The sequence below is a fragment of the Bombyx mori genome, chromosome 2 (genome assembly GCF_030269925.1).
Source record: "Bombyx mori chromosome 2, ASM3026992v2".
In the NCBI taxonomy this organism is placed as follows: Eukaryota; Metazoa; Arthropoda; class Insecta; order Lepidoptera; family Bombycidae; genus Bombyx; species Bombyx mori.
The window spans coordinates 7,204,753-7,225,492 of record NC_085108.1 but is presented as its reverse complement, the minus strand read 5'-3'; the positions used below and the strand labels follow the sequence as shown (position 1 = coordinate 7,225,492).

The following is a 20,740-nucleotide window of genomic DNA, read 5'->3' as shown; positions in this document are numbered from 1 at the left end:
GAGAATCAATCCCAAAGTCAAATAGTTGAACATTGCTTGGGCACTCAAAATTTGAAGGTTGTTATTAAGTTTCTAATATTTTTTTCCTGTTCCTAGGACTTTCCTATCTGGCTTTAATAGCATCATAAATTCCAATTCGATGCTCTTGTTCGTTCTACTTATAGACACTGCACCTCGGATAATGGCGAGATTGCAAAAGTCTAGTTACTAAAACATTATTAACTTCATTCTGACCAATAGTGGAATTACAAAATTTTATGATAAATTTACCTCAGTAGCTGGGTCGAATTCAAATCCAACAGCGCAGAACATTTGTATCGCCAAGCCATCGAGACACATGAAAAATGAATTACAGAGATACGGATGCGGAATGTTCCCGAAGAACCCAGGAGGACAAATCGAGGGCGTGGTCGTCTCCGCCTCTGTAGTGGACGTCACTTCTGGGGTAGATGTGACGAGCGTTGTTGTTGTGGTATCTTCTGTAACTACCGTGGTAAGATCTTCAGTGGTAGCTGTCGTTGGTAGATCAGTAACAAGGGTGGTAGTTGTACCGTCTGTGGTTACTATAGTAGGTAGCTCTGTGGTAGTGGTACCTTCTGTAGTGACTGTTGTAGGTAGCTCTGTAGTTATGGTACCTTCTGTAGTGACTGTTGTCGGTAACTCTGTAGCAGTTGTACCCTCTGTAGTTATTGTAGTCGGTAGTTCTGTGGTAGTGGTACCTTCTGTAGTGACTGTTGTAGGTAATTCTGTTGTAGTAATGCCCTCCGTGGTGACCGAAGTGGGCAGTTCTGTGGTGGTACCCTCTGTAGTTATTGTAGTCGGTAATTCTGTGGTAGTGGTACCTTCTGTAGTGACTGTTGTAGGTAGCTCTGTTATAGTTGTACCCTCTGTAGTTATTGTAGTCGGTACTTCTGTAGTTGTGGTACCTTCTGTAGTTACTGTAGTAGGTAGCTCTGTGGTAGTGGTACCTTCTGTAGTGACTGTTGTAGGTTGTTCTGTAGTTGTGGTACCTTCTGTGGTTACTATAGTAGGTAGCTCTGTGGTAGTGGTACCTTCTGTAGTGACTGTTGTAGGTAGCTCTGTAGTTATGGTACCTTCTGTAGTGACTGTTGTCGGTAACTCTGTAGCAGTTGTACCCTCTGTAGTTATTGTAGTCGGTAGTTCTGTGGTAGTGGTACCTTCTGTAGTGACTGTTGTAGGTAATTCTGTTGTAGTAATGCCCTCCGTGGTGACCGAAGTGGGCAGTTCTGTGGTGGTACCCTCTGTAGTTATTGTAGTCGGTAATTCTGTTGTAGTTGTACCCTCTGTAGTGACTGTTGTAGGTAACTCTGTTGTAGTTATACCTTCTGTAGTTATTGTACTCGGTACTTCTGTTGTAGTTGTACCCTCTGTAGTTATTGTAGTGGGTAGTTCAGTGGTAGTGGTACCTTCTGTAGTTATTGTACTCGGTACTTCTGTTGTAGTTATACCCTCTGTAGTTATTGTAGTGGGTAGCTCTGTGGTAGTGGTACCTTCTGTAGTGACTGTTGTAGGTAGCTCTGTTGTAGTTGTACCTTCTGTAGTTATTGTAGTCGGTACTTCTGTGGTAGTGGTACCTTCTGTAGTGACTGTTGTAGGTAGCTCTGTTGTAGTTGTACCCTCTGTAGTTATTGTAGTCGGTACTTCTGTTGTAGTTGTACCCTCTGTAGTTATTGTAGTCGGTAGTTCTGTGGTAGTGGTACCTTCTGTAGTGACTGTTGTAGGTAACTCTGTTGTAGTTATACCTTCTGTAGATATTGTACTCGGTACTTCTGTTGTAGTTGTACCCTCTGTAGTTATTGTAGTGGGTAGTTCTGTGGTAGTGGTACTTTCTGTAGTGACTGTTGTAGGTAGCTCTGTTGTAGTTGTACCTTCTGTAGTTATTGTAGTCGGTAGTTCAGTGGTAGTGGTACCTTCTGTAGTGACTGTTGTAGGTAGCTCTGTTGTAGTTGTACCCTCTGTAGTTATTGTAATGGGTAGCTCTGTGGTAGTGGTACCTTCTGTAGTGACTGTTGTAGGTAGCTCTGTTGTAGTTGTACCTTCAGTAGTTATTGTAGTCGGTAGTTCTGTGGTAGTGGTACCTTCTGTAGTGACTGTTGTAGGTAGCTCTGTGGTAGTGGTACCTTCTGTAGTGACTGTTGTAGGTAACTCTGTTGTAGTTATACCTTCTGTAGTTATTGTACTCGGTACTTCTGTTGTAGTTGTACCCTCTGTAGTTATTGTAGTGGGTAGTTCTGTGGTAGTGGTACCTTCTGTAGTGACTGTTGTAGGTAGCTCTGTTGTAGTTGTACCCTCTGTAGTGATTGTAGTCGGTAGCTCTGTTGTAGTTGTACCTTCTGTAGTTATTGTAGTGGGTAGCTCTGTTGTAGTTATACCTTCTGTAGTTATTGTAGTCGGTAGTTCAGTGGTAGTGGTACCTTCTGTAGTGACTGTTGTAGGTAGCTCTGTGGTAGTGGTACCTTCTGTAGTGACTGTTGTAGGTAGCTCTGTTGTAGTTGTACCTTCTGTAGTGATTGTAGTAGGTAGCTCTGTGGTAGTGGTCCCTTCTGTAATGACTGTTGTAGGTAGCTCTGTTGTAGTTGTACCTTCTGTAGTGATTGTAGTAGGTAGCTCTGTGGTAGTGGTCCCTTCTGTAATGACTGTTGTAGGTAGCTCTGTTGTAGTTGTACCCTCTGTAGTTATTGTAGTCGGTAGTTCAGTGGTAGTGGTACCTTCTGTAGTGACTGTAGTAGGTAGCTCTGTGGTAGTGGTCCCTTCTGTAATGACTGTTGTAGGTAGCTCTGTTGTAGTTGTACCTTCTGTAGTGATTGTAGTAGGTAGCTCTGTGGTAGTGGTCCCTTCTGTAATGACTGTTGTAGGTAGCTCTGTTGTAGTTGTACCGTCTGTAGTTATTGTAGTCGGTAGTTCAGTGGTAGTGGTACCTTCTGTAGTGACTGTTGTAGGTAGCTCTGTGGTAGTGGTACCTTCTGTAGTGACTGTTGTAGGTAGCTCTGTTGTAGTTGTACCTTCTGTAGTGATTGTAGTAGGTAGCTCTGTGGTAGTGGTCCCTTCTGTAGTGACTGTTGTAGGTAGCTCTGTTGTAATTGTACCCTCTGTAGTTATTGTAGTAGGTAGCTCTGTGGTAGTGGTCCCTTCTGTAATGACTGTTGTAGGTAGCTCTGTTGTAGTTGTACCCTCTGTAGTTATTGTAGTCGGTAGTTCAGTGGTAGTGGTACCTTCTGTAGTGACTGTTGTAGGTAGCTCTGTGGTAGTGGTACCTTCTGTAGTGACTGTTGTAGGTAGCTCTGTTGTAGTTGTACCTTCTGTAGTGATTGTAGTAGGTAGCTCTGTGGTAGTGGTCCCTTCTGTAGTGACTGTTGTAGGTAATTCTGTTGTAGTAATGCCCTCCGTGGTGACCGAAGTGGGCAGTTCTGTGGTGGTACCCTCTGTAGTTATTGTAGTCGGTAATTCTGTTGTAGTTGTACCCTCTGTAGTGACTGTTGTAGGTAACTCTGTTGTAGTTATACCTTCTGTAGTTATTGTACTCGGTACTTCTGTTGTAGTTGTACCCTCTGTAGTTATTGTAGTGGGTAGTTCAGTGGTAGTGGTACCTTCTGTAGTTATTGTACTCGGTACTTCTGTTGTAGTTATACCCTCTGTAGTTATTGTAGTGGGTAGCTCTGTGGTAGTGGTACCTTCTGTAGTGACTGTTGTAGGTAGCTCTGTTGTAGTTGTAACTTCTGTAGTTATTGTAGTCGGTACTTCTGTGGTAGTGGTACCTTCTGTAGTGACTGTTGTAGGTAGCTCTGTTGTAGTTGTACCCTCTGTAGTTATTGTAGTCGGTACTTCTGTTGTAGTTGTACCCTCTGTAGTTATTGTAGTCGGTAGTTCTGTGGTAGTGGTACCTTCTGTAGTGACTGTTGTAGGTAACTCTGTTGTAGTTATACCTTCTGTAGATATTGTACTCGGTACTTCTGTTGTAGTTGTACCCTCTGTAGTTATTGTAGTGGGTAGTTCTGTGGTAGTGGTACTTTCTGTAGTGACTGTTGTAGGTAGCTCTGTTGTAGTTGTACCTTCTGTAGTTATTGTAGTCGGTAGTTCAGTGGTAGTGGTACCTTCTGTAGTGACTGTTGTAGGTAGCTCTGTTGTAGTTGTACCCTCTGTAGTTATTGTAGTGGGTAGCTCTGTGGTAGTGGTACCTTCTGTAGTGACTGTTGTAGGTAGCTCTGTTGTAGTTGTACCTTCAGTAGTTATTGTAGTCGGTAGTTCTGTGGTAGTGGTACCTTCTGTAGTGACTGTTGTAGGTAACTCTGTTGTAGTTATACCTTCTGTAGTTATTGTACTCGGTACTTCTGTTGTAGTTGTACCCTCTGTAGTTATTGTAGTGGGTAGTTCTGTGGTAGTGGTACCTTCTGTAGTGACTGTTGTAGGTAGCTCTGTTGTAGTTGTACCCTCTGTAGTGATTGTAGTCGGTAGCTCTGTGGTAGTGGTCCCTTCTGTAGTGACTGTTGTAGGTAGCTCTGTTGTAGTTGTACCCTCTGTAGTTATTGTAGTAGGTAGCTCTGTGGTAGTGGTACCTTCTGTAGTGACTGTTGTAGGTAGCTCTGTTGTAGTTGTACCCTCTGTAGCTATTGTAGTCGGTACTTCTGTTGTAGTTGTACCCTCTGTAGTTATTGTAGTCGGTAGTTCAGTGGTAGTGGTACCTTCTGTAGTGACTGTTGTAGGTAGCTCTGTGGTAGTGGTACCTTCTGTAGTGACTGTTGTAGGTAGCTCTGTTGTAGTTGTACCTTCTGTAGTGATTGTAGTAGGTAGCTCTGTGGTAGTGGTCCCTTCTGTAGTGACTGTTGTAGGTAATTCTGTTGTAGTAATGCCCTCCGTGGTGACCGAAGTGGGCAGTTCTGTGGTGGTACCCTCTGTAGTTATTGTAGTCGGTAATTCTGTTGTAGTTGTACCCTCTGTAGTGACTGTTGTAGGTAACTCTGTTGTAGTTATACCTTCTGTAGTTATTGTACTCGGTACTTCTGTTGTAGTTGTACCCTCTGTAGTTATTGTAGTGGGTAGTTCAGTGGTAGTGGTACCTTCTGTAGTTATTGTACTCGGTACTTCTGTTGTAGTTATACCCTCTGTAGTTATTGTAGTGGGTAGCTCTGTGGTAGTGGTACCTTCTGTAGTGACTGTTGTAGGTAGCTCTGTTGTAGTTGTAACTTCTGTAGTTATTGTAGTCGGTACTTCTGTGGTAGTGGTAGCTTCTGTAGTGACTGTTGTAGGTAGCTCTGTTGTAGTTGTACCCTCTGTAGTTATTGTAGTCGGTACTTCTGTTGTAGTTGTACCCTCTGTAGTTATTGTAGTCGGTAGTTCTGTGGTAGTGGTACCTTCTGTAGTGACTGTTGTAGGTAACTCTGTTGTAGTTATACCTTCTGTAGATATTGTACTCGGTACTTCTGTTGTAGTTGTACCCTCTGTAGTTATTGTAGTGGGTAGTTCTGTGGTAGTGGTACTTTCTGTAGTGACTGTTGTAGGTAGCTCTGTTGTAGTTGTACCTTCTGTAGTTATTGTAGTCGGTAGTTCAGTGGTAGTGGTACCTTCTGTAGTGACTGTTGTAGGTAGCTCTGTTGTAGTTGTACCCTCTGTAGTTATTGTAGTGGGTAGCTCTGTGGTAGTGGTACCTTCTGTAGTGACTGTTGTAGGTAGCTCTGTTGTAGTTGTACCTTCAGTAGTTATTGTAGTCGGTAGTTCTGTGGTAGTGGTACCTTCTGTAGTGACTGTTGTAGGTAACTCTGTTGTAGTTATACCTTCTGTAGTTATTGTACTCGGTACTTCTGTTGTAGTTGTACCCTCTGTAGTTATTGTAGTGGGTAGTTCTGTGGTAGTGGTACCTTCTGTAGTGACTGTTGTAGGTAGCTCTGTTGTAGTTGTACCCTCTGTAGTGATTGTAGTCGGTAGCTCTGTTGTAGTTGTACCTTCTGTAGTTATTGTAGTGGGTAGCTCTGTTGTAGTTATACCTTCTGTAGTTATTGTAGTCGGTAGTTCAGTGGTAGTGGTACCTTCTGTAGTGACTGTTGTAGGTAGCTCTGTGGTAGTGGTACCTTCTGTAGTGACTGTTGTAGGTAGCTCTGTTGTAGTTGTACCTTCTGTAGTGATTGTAGTAGGTAGCTCTGTGGTAGTGGTCCCTTCTGTAATGACTGTTGTAGGTAGCTCTGTTGTAGTTGTACCTTCTGTAGTGATTGTAGTAGGTAGCTCTGTGGTAGTGGTCCCTTCTGTAATGACTGTTGTAGGTAGCTCTGTTGTAGTTGTACCCTCTGTAGTTATTGTAGTCGGTAGTTCAGTGGTAGTGGTACCTTCTGTAGTGACTGTAGTAGGTAGCTCTGTGGTAGTGGTCCCTTCTGTAATGACTGTTGTAGGTAGCTCTGTTGTAGTTGTACCTTCTGTAGTGATTGTAGTAGGTAGCTCTGTGGTAGTGGTCCCTTCTGTAATGACTGTTGTAGGTAGCTCTGTTGTAGTTGTACCGTCTGTAGTTATTGTAGTCGGTAGTTCAGTGGTAGTGGTACCTTCTGTAGTGACTGTTGTAGGTAGCTCTGTGGTAGTGGTACCTTCTGTAGTGACTGTTGTAGGTAGCTCTGTTGTAGTTGTACCTTCTGTAGTGATTGTAGTAGGTAGCTCTGTGGTAGTGGTCCCTTCTGTAGTGACTGTTGTAGGTAGCTCTGTTGTAATTGTACCCTCTGTAGTTATTGTAGTAGGTAGCTCTGTGGTAGTGGTCCCTTCTGTAATGACTGTTGTAGGTAGCTCTGTTGTAGTTGTACCCTCTGTAGTTATTGTAGTCGGTAGTTCAGTGGTAGTGGTACCTTCTGTAGTGACTGTTGTAGGTAGCTCTGTGGTAGTGGTACCTTCTGTAGTGACTGTTGTAGGTAGCTCTGTTGTAGTTGTACCTTCTGTAGTGATTGTAGTAGGTAGCTCTGTGGTAGTGGTCCCTTCTGTAGTGACTGTTGTAGGTAGCTCTGTTGTAGTTGTACCCTCTGTAGTTATTGTAGTAGGTAGCTCTGTGGTAGTGGTACCTTCTGTAGTGACTGTTGTAGGTAGCTCTGTTGTAGTTGTACCCTCTGTAGCTATTGTAGTCGGTACTTCTGTTGTAGTTGTACCCTCTGTAGTTATTGTAGTCGGTAGTTCTGTGGTAGTGGTACCTTCTGTAGTGATTGTAGTAGGTAGCTCTGTGGTAATGGTCCCTTCTGTAGTGACTGTTGTAGGTAGCTCTGTTGTAGTTGTACCCTCTGTAGTTATTGTAGTGGGTAGCTCTGTGGTAGTGGTACCTTCTGTAGTGACTGTTGTAGGTAGCTCTGTTGTAGTTGTACCTTCTGTAGTTATTGTAGTGGGTAGCTCTGTTGTAGTTGTACCTTCTGTAGTTATTGTAGTGGGTAGCTCTGTTGTAGTTGTACCTTCTGTAGTTATTGTAGTGGGTAGCTCTGTGGTAGTGGTACCTTCTGTAGTGACTGTCGTAAGTAACTCGGTTGTAGTTGTACCCTCTGTAGTTATTGTAGTCGGTAGCTCTGTGGTAGTGGTACCTTCTGTAGTGACTGTTGTAGGTAACTCTGTTGTAGTTATACCTTCTGTAGTTATTGTACTCGGTAGTTCTGTAGTTGTGGTACCTTCTGTAGTGATTGTAGTAGGTAGCTCTGTAATTGTGGTACTTTCTGTAAAGACTGTTGTAGGTAGCTCTGTTGTAGTTGTACCCTCTGTAGTTATTGTAGTCGGTACTTCTGTAGTTGTGGTACCTTCTGTAGTGACTGTAGTAGGTAGCTCTGTAATTGTGGTACTTTCTGTAGTGACTGTTGTAGGTAGCTCTGTTATAGTTGTACCCTCTGTAGTTATCGTAGTCGGTAGTTCTGTAGTTGTGGTACCTTCTGTAGTGACTGTTGTAGGTAGCTCTGTTGTAGTTGTACCTTCTGTAGTTATTGTAGTCGGTACTTCTGTGGTAGTGGTACCTTCTGTAGTGACTGTTGTAGGTAGCTCTGTTGTAGTTGTACCCTCTGTAGTTATCGTAGTCGGTAGTTCTGTAGTTGTGGTACCTTCTGTAGTGACGGTTGTAGGTAGCTCTGTTGTAGTTGTACCTTCTGTAGTTATTGTAGTCGGTACTTCTGTGGTAGTGGTACCTTCTGTAGTGACCGTTGTAGGTAGCTCTGTTGTAGTTGTACCTTCTGTAGTTATTGTAGTCGGTACTTCTGTAGTTGTGGTACCTTCTGTAGTGACGATTGTAGGTAGCTCTGTGGTAGTGGTACCTTCTGTAGTGATTGTTGTAGGTAGCTCTGTCGTAGTTGTACCCTCTGTAGTTATTGTAGTCGGTAGTTCTGTGGTAGTGGTACCTACTGTAGTGATTGTTGTAGGTAGCTCTGTTGTAGTTGTACCCTCTGTAGTTATTGTAGTCGGTAGATCTGTGGTAGTGGTACCTTCTGTAGTGACTGTTGTAGGTAGCTCTGTTGTAGTTGTACCCTCTGTAGTTATTGTAGTCGGTACTTCTGTGGTAGTGGTACCTTCTGTAGTGACTGTTGTAGGTAGCTCTGTTGTAATTGTACCCTCTGTAGTTATTGTAGTCGGTAGCTCTGTTGTAGTTGTACCTTCTGTAGTTATTGTAGTGGGTAGCTCTGTTGTAGTTATACCTTCTGTAGTTATTGTAGTCGGTAGTTCTGTAGTTGTGGTACCCTCTGTAGTTATTGTAGTCGGTAGTTCTGTGTTAGTGGTACCTTCTGTAGTTACTGTAGTGGGCAGTTTTGTAGTGGTACCTTCTGTAGTCACTGTAGTCGGTAGCTCCGTAGTAGTGGTCGGTACCACTGTGGGTAAATGAGTTGTAATACTGCTCTCTGTAGTGGTAGTGACATCACCGTCTTCTCCACCATCGTCAGCGGTGGTTGTTTCAACAATATCAGTTGTAAATATAGGTTGTAGTGTTGTGGTTTTAGGGTCATATGTTGTTAGCACGTCTTCTGTAGTTGTTGGTACGGTTGTTGGAGTCGACGAAGGCGGTCCCTCGGTGGTCGCGTCAGGGATCGTGCAGTTCACGTTGAAATACCAATCGCAAACCTGAAATTGTGAATGATTTTTTATATATATATGATTTTCACTGGTGGTAGGACCTCTTGGGAGTCCGCACGGGTAGGTACCACCACCCCGCCTATTTCCGCCGTGAAGCAGTAATGCGTTTCGGTTCGAAGGGTGCGGTAGTCGTTGTAACTATACCTGAGATCTTAGAACTTATATCTTGAGGTGGGTGGCGCATTTACGTTGTAGATGTCTATGGGCTCCAGTAACCACTTAACACCAGGTGGGCTGTGAGCTCGTCCATCCATCTAAGCAATAAAATATATATTTGCGAATGCTTGTTTTTTTTATGTATTTGTTGTTTGTTTGTTTGTCGAACCCGTTGCTTACGACGAAGGGCTCAACGAGTAAATTAACCCACAGACACAGCCCACTGAGTTTCTCGCCGGATTTTCTCAGTGGGTCGCGTTTCCGATCCGGTGGTGGATTCTACGAAGCACGGCTCTTACTAGGGTTCCTGTTAGCAACAACGTCAGGTTTGAGCTCCGTGAGCTCACCTACTCGCCCGGTGACGCTGATATGGTCTCTCAAGACCATCGGATAAGGTAGGCAAAAAAAAAACTCTGGTGGAGCATCTTCAAGAGGTAGCGTGTAATGTATTTTACCTGTAATTCAAAATTGAATGCCGTGTTAGGGCCGCATTGTCTCAATACTTTCTCGCCGTGAGCGCAGTAGTAGAATTTGGTGCAGTCCGTCTCGTGGGGCAGGAGGAGGTGCACGTGGAAGTCGGCAGGGCAGCCGTTCGGCAGGAAGGCGCCTTCGGTGGTAGGCGGCCTTGTGGTTGTGGTACTGGGAGTCGTGACTGGGGCAGGACTGGGTGTGGTTGCGCTGGGTGACGTCACGATGGGTGTGGTCTCGGTGGGACTGGCGGTGGTCGGGCTGAGTGTTGTACTGGTTGTGCAGTTGACCATGAAAGGCCAATTGCAGACCTAAACAATGGGTTTTCAATGAGCTTCAAACAACCTTCTGTCACTAAACTATGGCAGGGGAATAGTATTTCTAGTACACTCTTCATAACAGACGAGCATACGGCCCACCTGATGGCAAGCGATTACCGTCGCCCATGGACGTCAGCAATACCAGGGGCAGAGCCAAGCCGCTGCCTACCACTTAATATCCACAAGCCTCGTTTGAAGAAGGACATGTCATAGCGCCCGGGAATTCCAAAGCCGAATGGTGCGTGGCAAAAATTATCTCTGGAAACGCACTGTGGATGAACGCAGTGGCTCCAAAAATATTATCATGCTTACTGGTTAGATATCTGTTTGTAGTAAATACAGACGTGCTATATATTTTACGTTAACCGTACTGTGTGGGACACCAAGAAGTGGCGGTTTTTTAAAAACCAATCTATTCTCAATTTGACCACAGACGCCAAGAATAAAAGTTTGACAATAAATAGTATGCATGCGTGTGTGCGTCAAATACATGGTATGTAGTGTGTGTAATGTTTTCTTTATTGATTTAATGTATCTTTTATGCATTATTTAAAAAAATATTAGCATTGCGCATTTCTTCTCTATATTCTCTATAAGTGTAGAAAATTTCATACTCCTCCGGTCCGTGCAATTTTCGTAAAAAGGGATACAAAGTTTTTGCTTTACGTATTATATTAAAGAAGATATTGAGAATATTTCATTGAACTTTGTCGAAGATATTAAACCCTGTTAAACCCTGATGGTTGGTTTTCCTATTTCAGTTTCTTTGAGGCATGGGACAAAGTGCGGCAAAGCTTTTGTGCCTTAATACGGATAAAGGCATTCACGTCATAGTGTCTTTAAGCCTTTGCAACCCTCATTGCTTAGTGAGTGTTTTTTAACGTTCTCGATAGCGTGAAAGTTAACTCAAATTTGTATGGAGTTGCCTACGTTTGCCGCTAGGGGCGCTGTTCGATGTGCATACAAATTTGAGTTAACTTTTACGCTATCGAGAACGTTAAAAAACTCGCACTGAGCACACTGATATCGAGTGGGCCAAGAATGTTTTCTTACTGTTTTATTTCTAACGTATTAAATACTATGAATATCTTATGGACTTGTATTTAGATAGATCCCATACAATACTGTAGGTAGGATGTTGTTCAAATCACAACGGATGGCCAGTTACAGATCTGAAGACTTTGTTTTGCTTATGCTTACAAGATGGGGGGCTATCATTCTCGTCTTTGTGTTACTGACCTGTAAAGCGAAATCGAAGTACAGTCCTCCACTGCAAGTCTTGAGCACCAGGTTCCCGTGTGTGCACTGGTAGAACTTCGTGCAGTCATACTCGTGCGGGACCAACCAATGCACGTGGATGTCTTTAGGACAGCCGTTTGGCAGGAAGTCGGAACCAGGTGGTGACGTGGGGGCTGGTGACGTCACGGGTGGTGTCGTTGTGGGTGGCACGGTCTCAGGTGGAACTGTCGGTGGTTGGGTTGGTACTGGTGCAGGGTGTGTGGTGACCTCGGGTGCTGGTGGCCTTGTTGTGCAATTCACTGCTGATGGCCAGTTACAGATCTGAAAAAAAAGTATTCTTTTTGCATACACTGATTGAGCGGCAGGATCCTCGACTTCCCTACCAAGGCATCGCTTTCGAAAATTTCCAGGACAAGATCCGTACGTCCGCGTCCAGGATGAAGAGTAAGGACCAGGCCTTCGGTTCTGACAGCGTCTGCATCGGAGTTGGAGTGACCGTGTTGCGGTACCTCGACCTCGAATTGGCCGATCGTTGGAACTGCCGAGTTCCGATTTTAAATGCTTCCGATGCTCGACTTCAGCCAGTCCACAATCTTACAACAAGAGGCGATGGAACGAGAAAGAAAGCGCTGATCCATCTCCGCAACAATGCGTCGCCGGCAGGCTGGGGCCGGAGGAGGTATTTCATCAGGAAGTGGCTTTGCTAGTGGTAGGGCCTCTTGTGAGTCCACACGGGTAGGTACCACCGCCCTGCCTATTTCTGCCATGAAGCAGTAATGCGTTTCGGTTTGAAGGGTGAGGCAGCCGCTAGTATTCAATAATTAGCTGCGAAGTGATTTAAAATCATAGCGAAACAATTCCTATACTTGAGTCGTCTATTATCAAAGGTGGCAATCTGTGCATTTGAACAAAAAAATGTTATTGATATGTCAATACAGATTGATTTGAATATAATCGTCTCCTTCAAAGAATACGGTTCAAAACCTGCATTAAATAAAGGTTAATAATACTTAACCTGTTATTTATCTAAGATGTCGTTCAGAAGAGTTTTGTGACTGCCAATGGAATACAAAGTCAATAATTCGTTTTTCTGATTTACCAATAATTGTCCGAAAGTCACATTGCCGGCTTTGATAATAGTCGACTCACTTGTCAGTTATTTTGGCTGTGATTTCAGGGGTAATTGCCTAGGAAACGATTTAGACTATCACGATATCGTAAATACATTAGAATTTTATCAATATTAGCAGATTACGCGGCGCGCTATCGCCTTCATGTTGACCAAGAGAGTGTTTGCATCAAAAACTGATGGTAGGACCTCTTGTGAGTCCGCGCGGGTAGGTACCACCGCCCTGCCTATTTCTGCCGTGAAGCAGTAATGCGTTTCGGTCTGAAGGGCGGGGCAGCCGTTGTAACTATACTGAGATCTTAGAACTTATATCTCAAGGTGGGTGACGCATTTACGTTGTAAATGTCTATGGGCTCCAGTAACCACTTAACACCAGGTGGGCTGTGAGCTCGTCCATCCATCTAAGAAATAAAAAAAAATAAAAAAAAGCTATTAATATTAATTAACTTGGAACAAAACATGCAAAGTCACCCGGGAATGTGTGTGTTATCATCATCTGTGGTACGGGTACCGGAGATTGATAAAGATACTTCTATACCAGCGGTTCGGGAACTTTTTTAATTATTACCCCAAAATATTTTTGTGTAAGTTGATATTACACCATGGCGACGCGACGAACAAAAAAAAAACAAAATCGCTTCTTTTTAGTATCTTTCATATTATAGCCCCCATGATAATTTTGAAAAGAAAAGAATAACTAAAAATTTAACGATTCTAAAGAAGTTTCACTTCAATGTATACTTTTTACTCACAAAAGTTTAATTTTTAACCCCCGAAAATTTCATTTTACCCCATTTGGGGTAATTTACCCCGGTTCCCGACCGCTGCTCTATACGTTTAAATATCTATACTAATATTATTTGAGTTGTTGAGTTTGTTTGTTTGAACGCGCTAATCTCAGGAGCTACTTACTGGTGCGATTTGAAAAATTCTTTCAGTGCCGGTAAGACCAATGCAAGTGGAGCACCAATAAATAATGTTTAAAAAAATATTTTCACTTTCTACGTAAATGGAGTGGGGGGTAAAATTTAGCGTTATGCCAAAGTAACTATTCCACGCGGACGGAGTCGCGGGCAAAAGCTAGTGTACACATATAGATAACAAGCGGCCCGCTCCGGCTCCGCTCGGGTCTTTAACAAAAATTTCAACGATATTTGACGTTGTTTTATTTGTTTTAAATAAATGAACACTTATTGCGGCATAACTATAATAGTTAGACATATGCTGTCGCGACACTTTTTGTAAATAATAATGTGTTCTACAAAGTCGTAGTACATTATTTTATTCTATCATGAATGGTTTTCGCAGGACACGCGATGTAAAGAATATTTTAGGTAATTTTTTTTACACCTTAGCTTACATTATTGGAGTTTAGTAAGGATCCCAAATTTTTTTCAAAAAAGATTATAGCGTATGTCACTCGGGAATAGTGTAGCTTCCAAACAGTGAAAGAATTTTTAAAATCGGTTCAGTAGTTTCGGAGCCTATTCGATACAAACAAACAAACAAATTTTTCCTCTTCATAATATTAGTATAGATAAACACCCAGACAGAGAGCAAACAAACCTGTTCAACAAACGAATGCTTGCCAGATGTGGGAATCGAACCCACGACCCTCGGCACAATAGTCAGGGCAGCTAACTTCTACACCACCGAATCAGACATTTGATTTGTATTTTAATCACGACACACTTATTATTTATGAAACACGAAACATTACTGGTGGCAAGACCTCTTGTGAGTCCGCGCGGGTAGGTACCACCACCCTGCCTATTTCTGTCGTGAAGCAGTAATGCGTTTCGGTTTGAAGGACGGGGCAGCCGTTGTAACTATATTGAGACCTTAGAGCTTATATCTCAAGTTGGGTGGCGCATTTACGTTGTAGTTGTCTACGGGCTCCGGTGACCCCTTAACACCAAACCCGTGAGCTGATCCACCAATCTAAGCAATAAAAAAAATGAAAACAACAGATATTCCGTTATTTTATAATAATCAAATGATAATAGTTTTGGGCTTGGCTAAATGTAGAATGATTTATTGATAATTAAAACAATGACAGGTCTATTTCTTCTAATATCATTCGTTTGAGTAAAACATGACGACTCATGCCAGTCTTTTCATTTTTCCGAGTAAATAATCTATAATAAATACGGATCATTTATAAATACTATAATATAATTAATGATAACTAGAGGTCCCACAGTAGTCGAAGTTCGACTATAATGAAATTGGAATTGTAAGTTTGTACACATACTATAATCACAAATTTCGCCAAGGCTACACTATAAAAAAATATTCCTATAGACAAACATTATTTAATCTATTCTCAATTTGACAACAGACGTCAAGAACAAAAGTTTGACAATAAATAGTATGCATGCGTGTGTGCGTCAAATACATGGTATGTAGTGTGTGTAATGTTTTCTTTATTGATTTAATGTATCTCTTACGCAATAGTTAAAAAAAAAATTGCATTGTGCAATTCTTCTCTATATTCTCTATAAGTGTTGAAAATTCCATACTCCTCCGTCCTCGCAATTTTCGTAAAAAGGGATACAAAGTTTTTGCTTCACGTATTAATATATAGATTACCTGAGCTTTGAAATCGAAGAGCGTACCACCAGCGCACGCCTGCAGAACCTTCCTACCGTTGCTGCATGAGTAGAACTTGGAGCAGTCCGTTTCGTGGGGGAGCAGCAGGTGGATGTGGAAGTTTGAGGGGCAGCCGTTCGGTAGATACTGGGCCGATGACGCAGCAATTAGTGTCAGGAATATTATCGCTTTGTACATAATCTGGCTGTGGAGAAGAAACGCCGGACATTAACTTACTTCGGTCCCAGAACTCAAATCAAATCAAATCAAATCAAAAAAAAAATTCAACACTAGCTGACCCAGCAGATGTCGTAGTGCCTCAATCGATAATTAAAAAAAAAAAAACTTTTGGGGAACACATTAACGGAAAAACAAAATTGTTATTTTTATTTAATTCCGAACATTTTCATATTTATTTAACCTTTTAAACCTTCTCTGGACCTCCACAAATAATTCAAGACCAAAATTAGCCAAATCGGTCAAGCCGTTCTCGAGTTTTAGCGAGACTAACGAACAGCAATTCATTTTTATATATATAGATAAATGAAAGTACATACTTGTTGAACGTCAAAAATAACTACCGCCAATTCACAAGAACTAGCCTCCGTCCTGAGAAGAACTGGCAAGAAACTCAGCGGGCATGTCTTTTTTTTTTTTAATATTAGATAAAAAAAAAAAAATTAATTTTTACAATGAATGTTATGACGTAACTATTATTGCAATATTGAAATGCCCGGAGCGAGCAACTCATTCCCATTTTGTGCAATCTTCTAGATAATCATTGACTTTATAGTAAGCTTTATTGCACAGATGTTCTTTAATAGTTTTCTTAAACCTAGTTGCCGCTCCGCTTTTGACCCTCGCAAGAGTTTGAGGTCTTGGGCCGAGCAGTGACAGCATTGAGCTGGTGTATAAGCAGCCCTAAGATGGGTAACCGAACCAGTAACAAAGTTGCCGTTGTAAAATTCTCAACGGTTTGCTGCCATTGCGACGGGTTCGGCGAGGACGGTGACCGGTGCTTGAGGCACCTAAAAGCACCGTCAATGGATCGGGAGGATCCGTAATGTCGTGGTAATATCTTAAGACAGATACAACGCAAGCAAAGATCGATAATAGTATTATGTTTGTTGAGTGAAATTCTGTGGCTTCGTTAGTACCGTACTGTTATTGTAATCAGCCTTCGCGAATCCCGGACGCAATTGCAACTGTTTTTACTACCGCGACCAGGGAAACTTTTTTTATTGATTAGATGGGTGGACTAGCTCCCAGCTCATCTGGTGTTAAGTGGTTACTGGAGCCCATAGACATTTACAACGTAAACGCGCCACACACCTTGAGATATAAGTTCTAAGTATAGTTACAACGGCTGCCCCGCCCTTCAAACCGAAACGCGTTACTGCTTCACGGCAGAAATAGGCGGGGTGGTACCTACCCGTGCGGACTCACAAGAGGTCCTACCACCAGTAATTACGCAAATTATAATTTTGTGGGTTTTGATTTTTATTACACGATGCTATTCTTTCATCATGAAAGTCAATCGTGAACATTTGTTAAGTACGTATTTCATTAGGAAAATTGGTACCCGCTTGCGGGATTCGAACACCGGTGCATCGCTACATACGAATGCACCATTTGCCCCACTTTATCCTTTAGACCACGACGACTTAATTTAATAAATTCCTTGTGTTAGAGCATATCGACGCTTGAAAGGCAAACGTGACTAAGCGACAATAACTGCTTTGTACATAAATGATAGGCAATAACCATATTCGATGCACAAAAAAAAAAATTCTTGGTCTACTAAAATCATTTCAATCCTACAGCTACTAGCTAGATTCGACTACAGCTAGATTCGTTAAAATAATTTTTTGCCAAGGTATTTCAACTTTGAATTAGTCTACTGTAAAGTTCATTGTCGCTTAGTCACGTTTACCTTTCAAGCGTCGATATTATGAACCCACACAGCTAGGTACCACCATCTACCTAAATCTCGCGAAACAGTAATGGCTCCGGAACCCATAAATAAAATTGCTGCATAAAATACGATCGAGAAATCGACGCTATTAATTACGTCAGCTGACTCCGGCTACCACTTAATACTAAATGCGATGAGAACCTGTCTACACATCTACAGCTAATTATCTATTGAATAGACGGGTCAATGAACCTAGGGTAAACCCGGCGGTAAGTGGTAAGAATCCAGGTGTAACAACTTCAATTTCACTATTATACAGCATAACAAATGTCCTTTCAAAGCGATACGCAAGAACACGCGTCTTGAAATAAAATTAAAAAAAAAAAACACGCATCTTTAAAAAAAAAATACACTTTTATCACTTTACATGTTAGCGACACTCAAAAAAAAATCAATCACAGTTATTTTTATTAGTTTCAATCCAAACTAAATCAGTCACAATAGAGTATTATTGGTAAAACAATTCCTTTTCCGTCCGGGCGTAGCTAGAATAACCTCTTGGGCTATCAGCGGAGAAATATAGAAAAAAAAAGCACAAATCTAATAATATTTTTTTTTTCTATTTTTTACCTTAACATTTCGAAGATACGTTCACATATTGCTTGCTGAACGAGCACCGGGGTACATTTGAACGTTAACTTTTATACATTTTATCATTTATCAGATCAATTCAATGTTATCATCACTTAATAAACCATCTATGAATTAAAATCTAACGTAATACAACAAAAAAAAGGATATGTTTTTTGATTCCAATGTCGTTTTAAGGGCACACTTTCTTGTTGGTCTTCTATTTTATTTTTCGCGCGCTTTTTCCGAATACCGCAAATTTTTTTTTTTTTTTACCTTACACACTCTCAAAGGTTTTGTTTTTATTTCAATATGGCAGCCGGCGCCATTAATATCCAATGTCGTTTTTGATTTTATTTTTTATTAACGATCAGAGCTACAAGAGTTGTAACTGTAGTTTATAAAGCACATTAACCGAATTGTTTTTCGTATATCGGCGTTTCCGCGGGCGGAGCAAGGCGCCGTGTACCGTCAAGATCTGTTTTCAGATCTCGTTTGAAGGATCGTGTGTCGGGGAAAAGCTAAAGTCTTCGTCGAGGATGACCGGTTTGTTGGCAGTGCAGAATAACGCGACTATGCCGTAAATCAAAATCACATACAATTCTTCTAAGCATTGGAATTAAATCAGAATCACACGCGACTGTCTACGTAATATAGAATTAGTTAATAATTAAAATATTTAGGGGATTCTTAAGACGATTCTTAGTTTTATAATTAAACTAAATTATTAAGTGGCAATGGGCCGGTCACATCTGTCGAGCCAGTGACGCCAGGTGGGGGAGGAAGTCCTCGAATGGAGGCCACGGATAGGTACCAGGAGCGTGGGGCGTCCTCCAACCGGGTGCACTGACGACTTAGTGCGCACGGCGGGAAGTCGTTGGATGCGGAAGGCGGAGGACCGCATTATGTGGAAGGCATTGGGCAAGGCCTATGTCCAGCAGTGGGCAGATAAAGGCTGATGATGATGATGATGAATTAAACTAGTGACTCGCTCTCGCTTCGCTTTGGGATCAGTAATCTATTATTGATATCAGATGCAATAAAAGTATTTATTTTGATATAAGGATCAATTTGTTACTACCGAATTGCGTTAAAAATAAATTATCTATTTTTATTGTGTTTATGGTTCAATATTTTAGCGATAATGCCTTAGACATAAAACATAGATATATGCTGGCGTGGCCTTTTTTGTAGGACTATCTTAGATAAACATATCCATAATAGATTATATACGTGTAATTTTAGCGGTATTTGCACCGCACGCCAGAATACCTCGCAGATGGCAGACTTTTTCTCTACTTAATTGACACTGGTTGACAAATTTATACTGGTGGTAGGACCTCTTGTGAGTCCGCGCGGGTAGGTACCACCACCCTGCCTATTTCTGCCGTGAAGCAGTAATGCGTTTCGGTTAGAAGGGTGGGGCAGCCGTTGTAACTATACTTGAGACCTTAGAACTTATATCTCAAGGTGGGTGGCGCATTTACGTTGTGGATGTCTATGGGCTCCAGTAACCACTTAACACCAGGTGGTCTGTGAGCTCGTCCACCCACATAAGCAATAAAAAAAAATAAAAAAACTTATCGTTATATTTTGGGTAATTCACACTATATCTTTATAAATTACTAGCGGCTCGCTCCGGCTCCGCTCGGGTCTTTAACAAAAAATTCAATGATATTTGACGTTGTTTCATTTTTTTCAATAAAATAACACTTATTGCGGCATAACTATAATAGTTAGACATATGCTGTCGCGACACTTTTTCTAAATAATAATGTGTTCTACAAAGTCGTAGTACACTATTTTATTCTATCATCAATACTTTTCGAAGGGCACGTGATATGAAGAATATTTTAGGTAATTTTTTACACCTTGGGTTACATTATTGGAGTTTTAGTAAGGATCCCTATTTTTTTTCAAAAAAGGTTATAGCCTATGTCACTCGAAAATAGTGTAGCTTCTAAACAGTGAAAGAATGTTTCAAATCGGTTCAGTAGTTTCAGAGCCTATTTAATACAAAAAAGCCCATAGACATCTACAACGTAAATGCGCCGCCCACCTTCAGATATAAATCCTAAGGTCTCAAGTATAGTTACAACGGCTGCCCCACCGTTCAAACCGAAACGCATTACTGCTTCACGGTAGAAATAGGCAGGGTGGTGGTACCCACCCGCGCGGACTCTCAAAAGGTCCTACCAACAGGAGGTCCTACCATCCTCTTTATAATATTAGTATAGATAGTGTACGTGTTATTCTGATGTGTAAGCTATATGGTAAAGTTTCATTAAAATCCATTCTGTAGTTTTTGCGTGAAAGAGATACAAACATACATCCATACATTCTTACAAACTTTCACATTAATAATATATTAGTAGGATAATTCCAATGTAACGATCTACCCGTGCGGACTCACAAGAGGTCCTACCACCAGTCATAATTTAAACCTATCGGTTACAGAGTTAACTCTTCTTTGTGCAGTTGACATCCACTTTTCAACTGTAATTCACGAAGGCTTTTTAATATCGCAACACTAAGCATCCTTTTTAAGCAAAAGGATAACATGGCAGCGGCTTGGCTCTGTTCCTGGCATTGCTGAAGTCCACGGGCGACGGTAACCATTCATTATCAGGTGGGTCGTATGCTCGTCTTGCCTATAAGGGCAATAAAAAAGATTGGTGGCCCGATAGATACCTTTTCCTGCTTCGCCGGGACAGGTGAGGTAGCAGTCGGTAAGGGTAGGGTTTGTCAACAGCTGCCCGAGTGTCTCCGAAAACCTTAACAGCTCAAATGCAATATTTTTTTCCCTGATAGCCTTGAGAGGCTATTTTAGCATAACCTTAACTAGTAGGTGAGCTCACTTAACTAGTAGGTGGGCTCAAACTTGACGACGTCGCTAACACGAACCCTAACAAGAGCAGTGCTTCACGAATCTACCACCGGATCGGAAACGCGACCCACTGAGAAGATCCGGCGAGAAACTCAGTGGGCTGTGTCTGTGGGTTAATTTACTCGTCGCGCCCTTCGTCGCAAGCGACGGGTTCGACGAGAACGATGACCAGTACTTGAGGTACCTAAAAGCACCGTTAGTGGATCGGAAGGATCCGAGATTAGTCATATTCAATTGTTTCGCGAAGGCATCTACTACTGCATCAGAATCATAAGCCGCTAAGAAGATTCCCACAGGAAACTCAGCGGTCTGATATTTAAAACGCG

At 41.9% G+C, this 20,740-nt stretch overlaps 1 protein-coding gene across 3 annotated transcripts in view; it reads right to left on the bottom strand.

The window, feature by feature from the left end:
- Positions 1-20,740, bottom strand: part of LOC101737466 (mucin-17) — a 90,805-nt gene that overhangs the window by 31,382 nt on the left and 38,683 nt on the right. The window contains exons 1-6 of one of the 3 annotated variants that reach the window (XM_062673528.1): positions 17,528-17,661; positions 14,983-15,187; positions 11,262-11,582; positions 9,690-10,013; positions 2,184-9,066; positions 271-1,931 (exon numbers count right to left, since the gene is read on the bottom strand). In XM_062673528.1, coding sequence (XP_062529512.1) covers positions 271-1,931; positions 2,184-9,066; positions 9,690-10,013; positions 11,262-11,582; positions 14,983-15,187; positions 17,528-17,535 — 9,402 coding nt within the window. In that variant the 5' untranslated portion in view covers positions 17,536-17,661. Of the gene's footprint in view, positions 1-270; positions 9,067-9,689; positions 10,014-11,261; positions 11,583-14,982; positions 15,188-17,527; positions 17,662-20,740 lie in introns of those variants that run through there. The other 2 variants (XM_038015490.2, XM_038015497.2) reach the window with 2 other exon arrangements.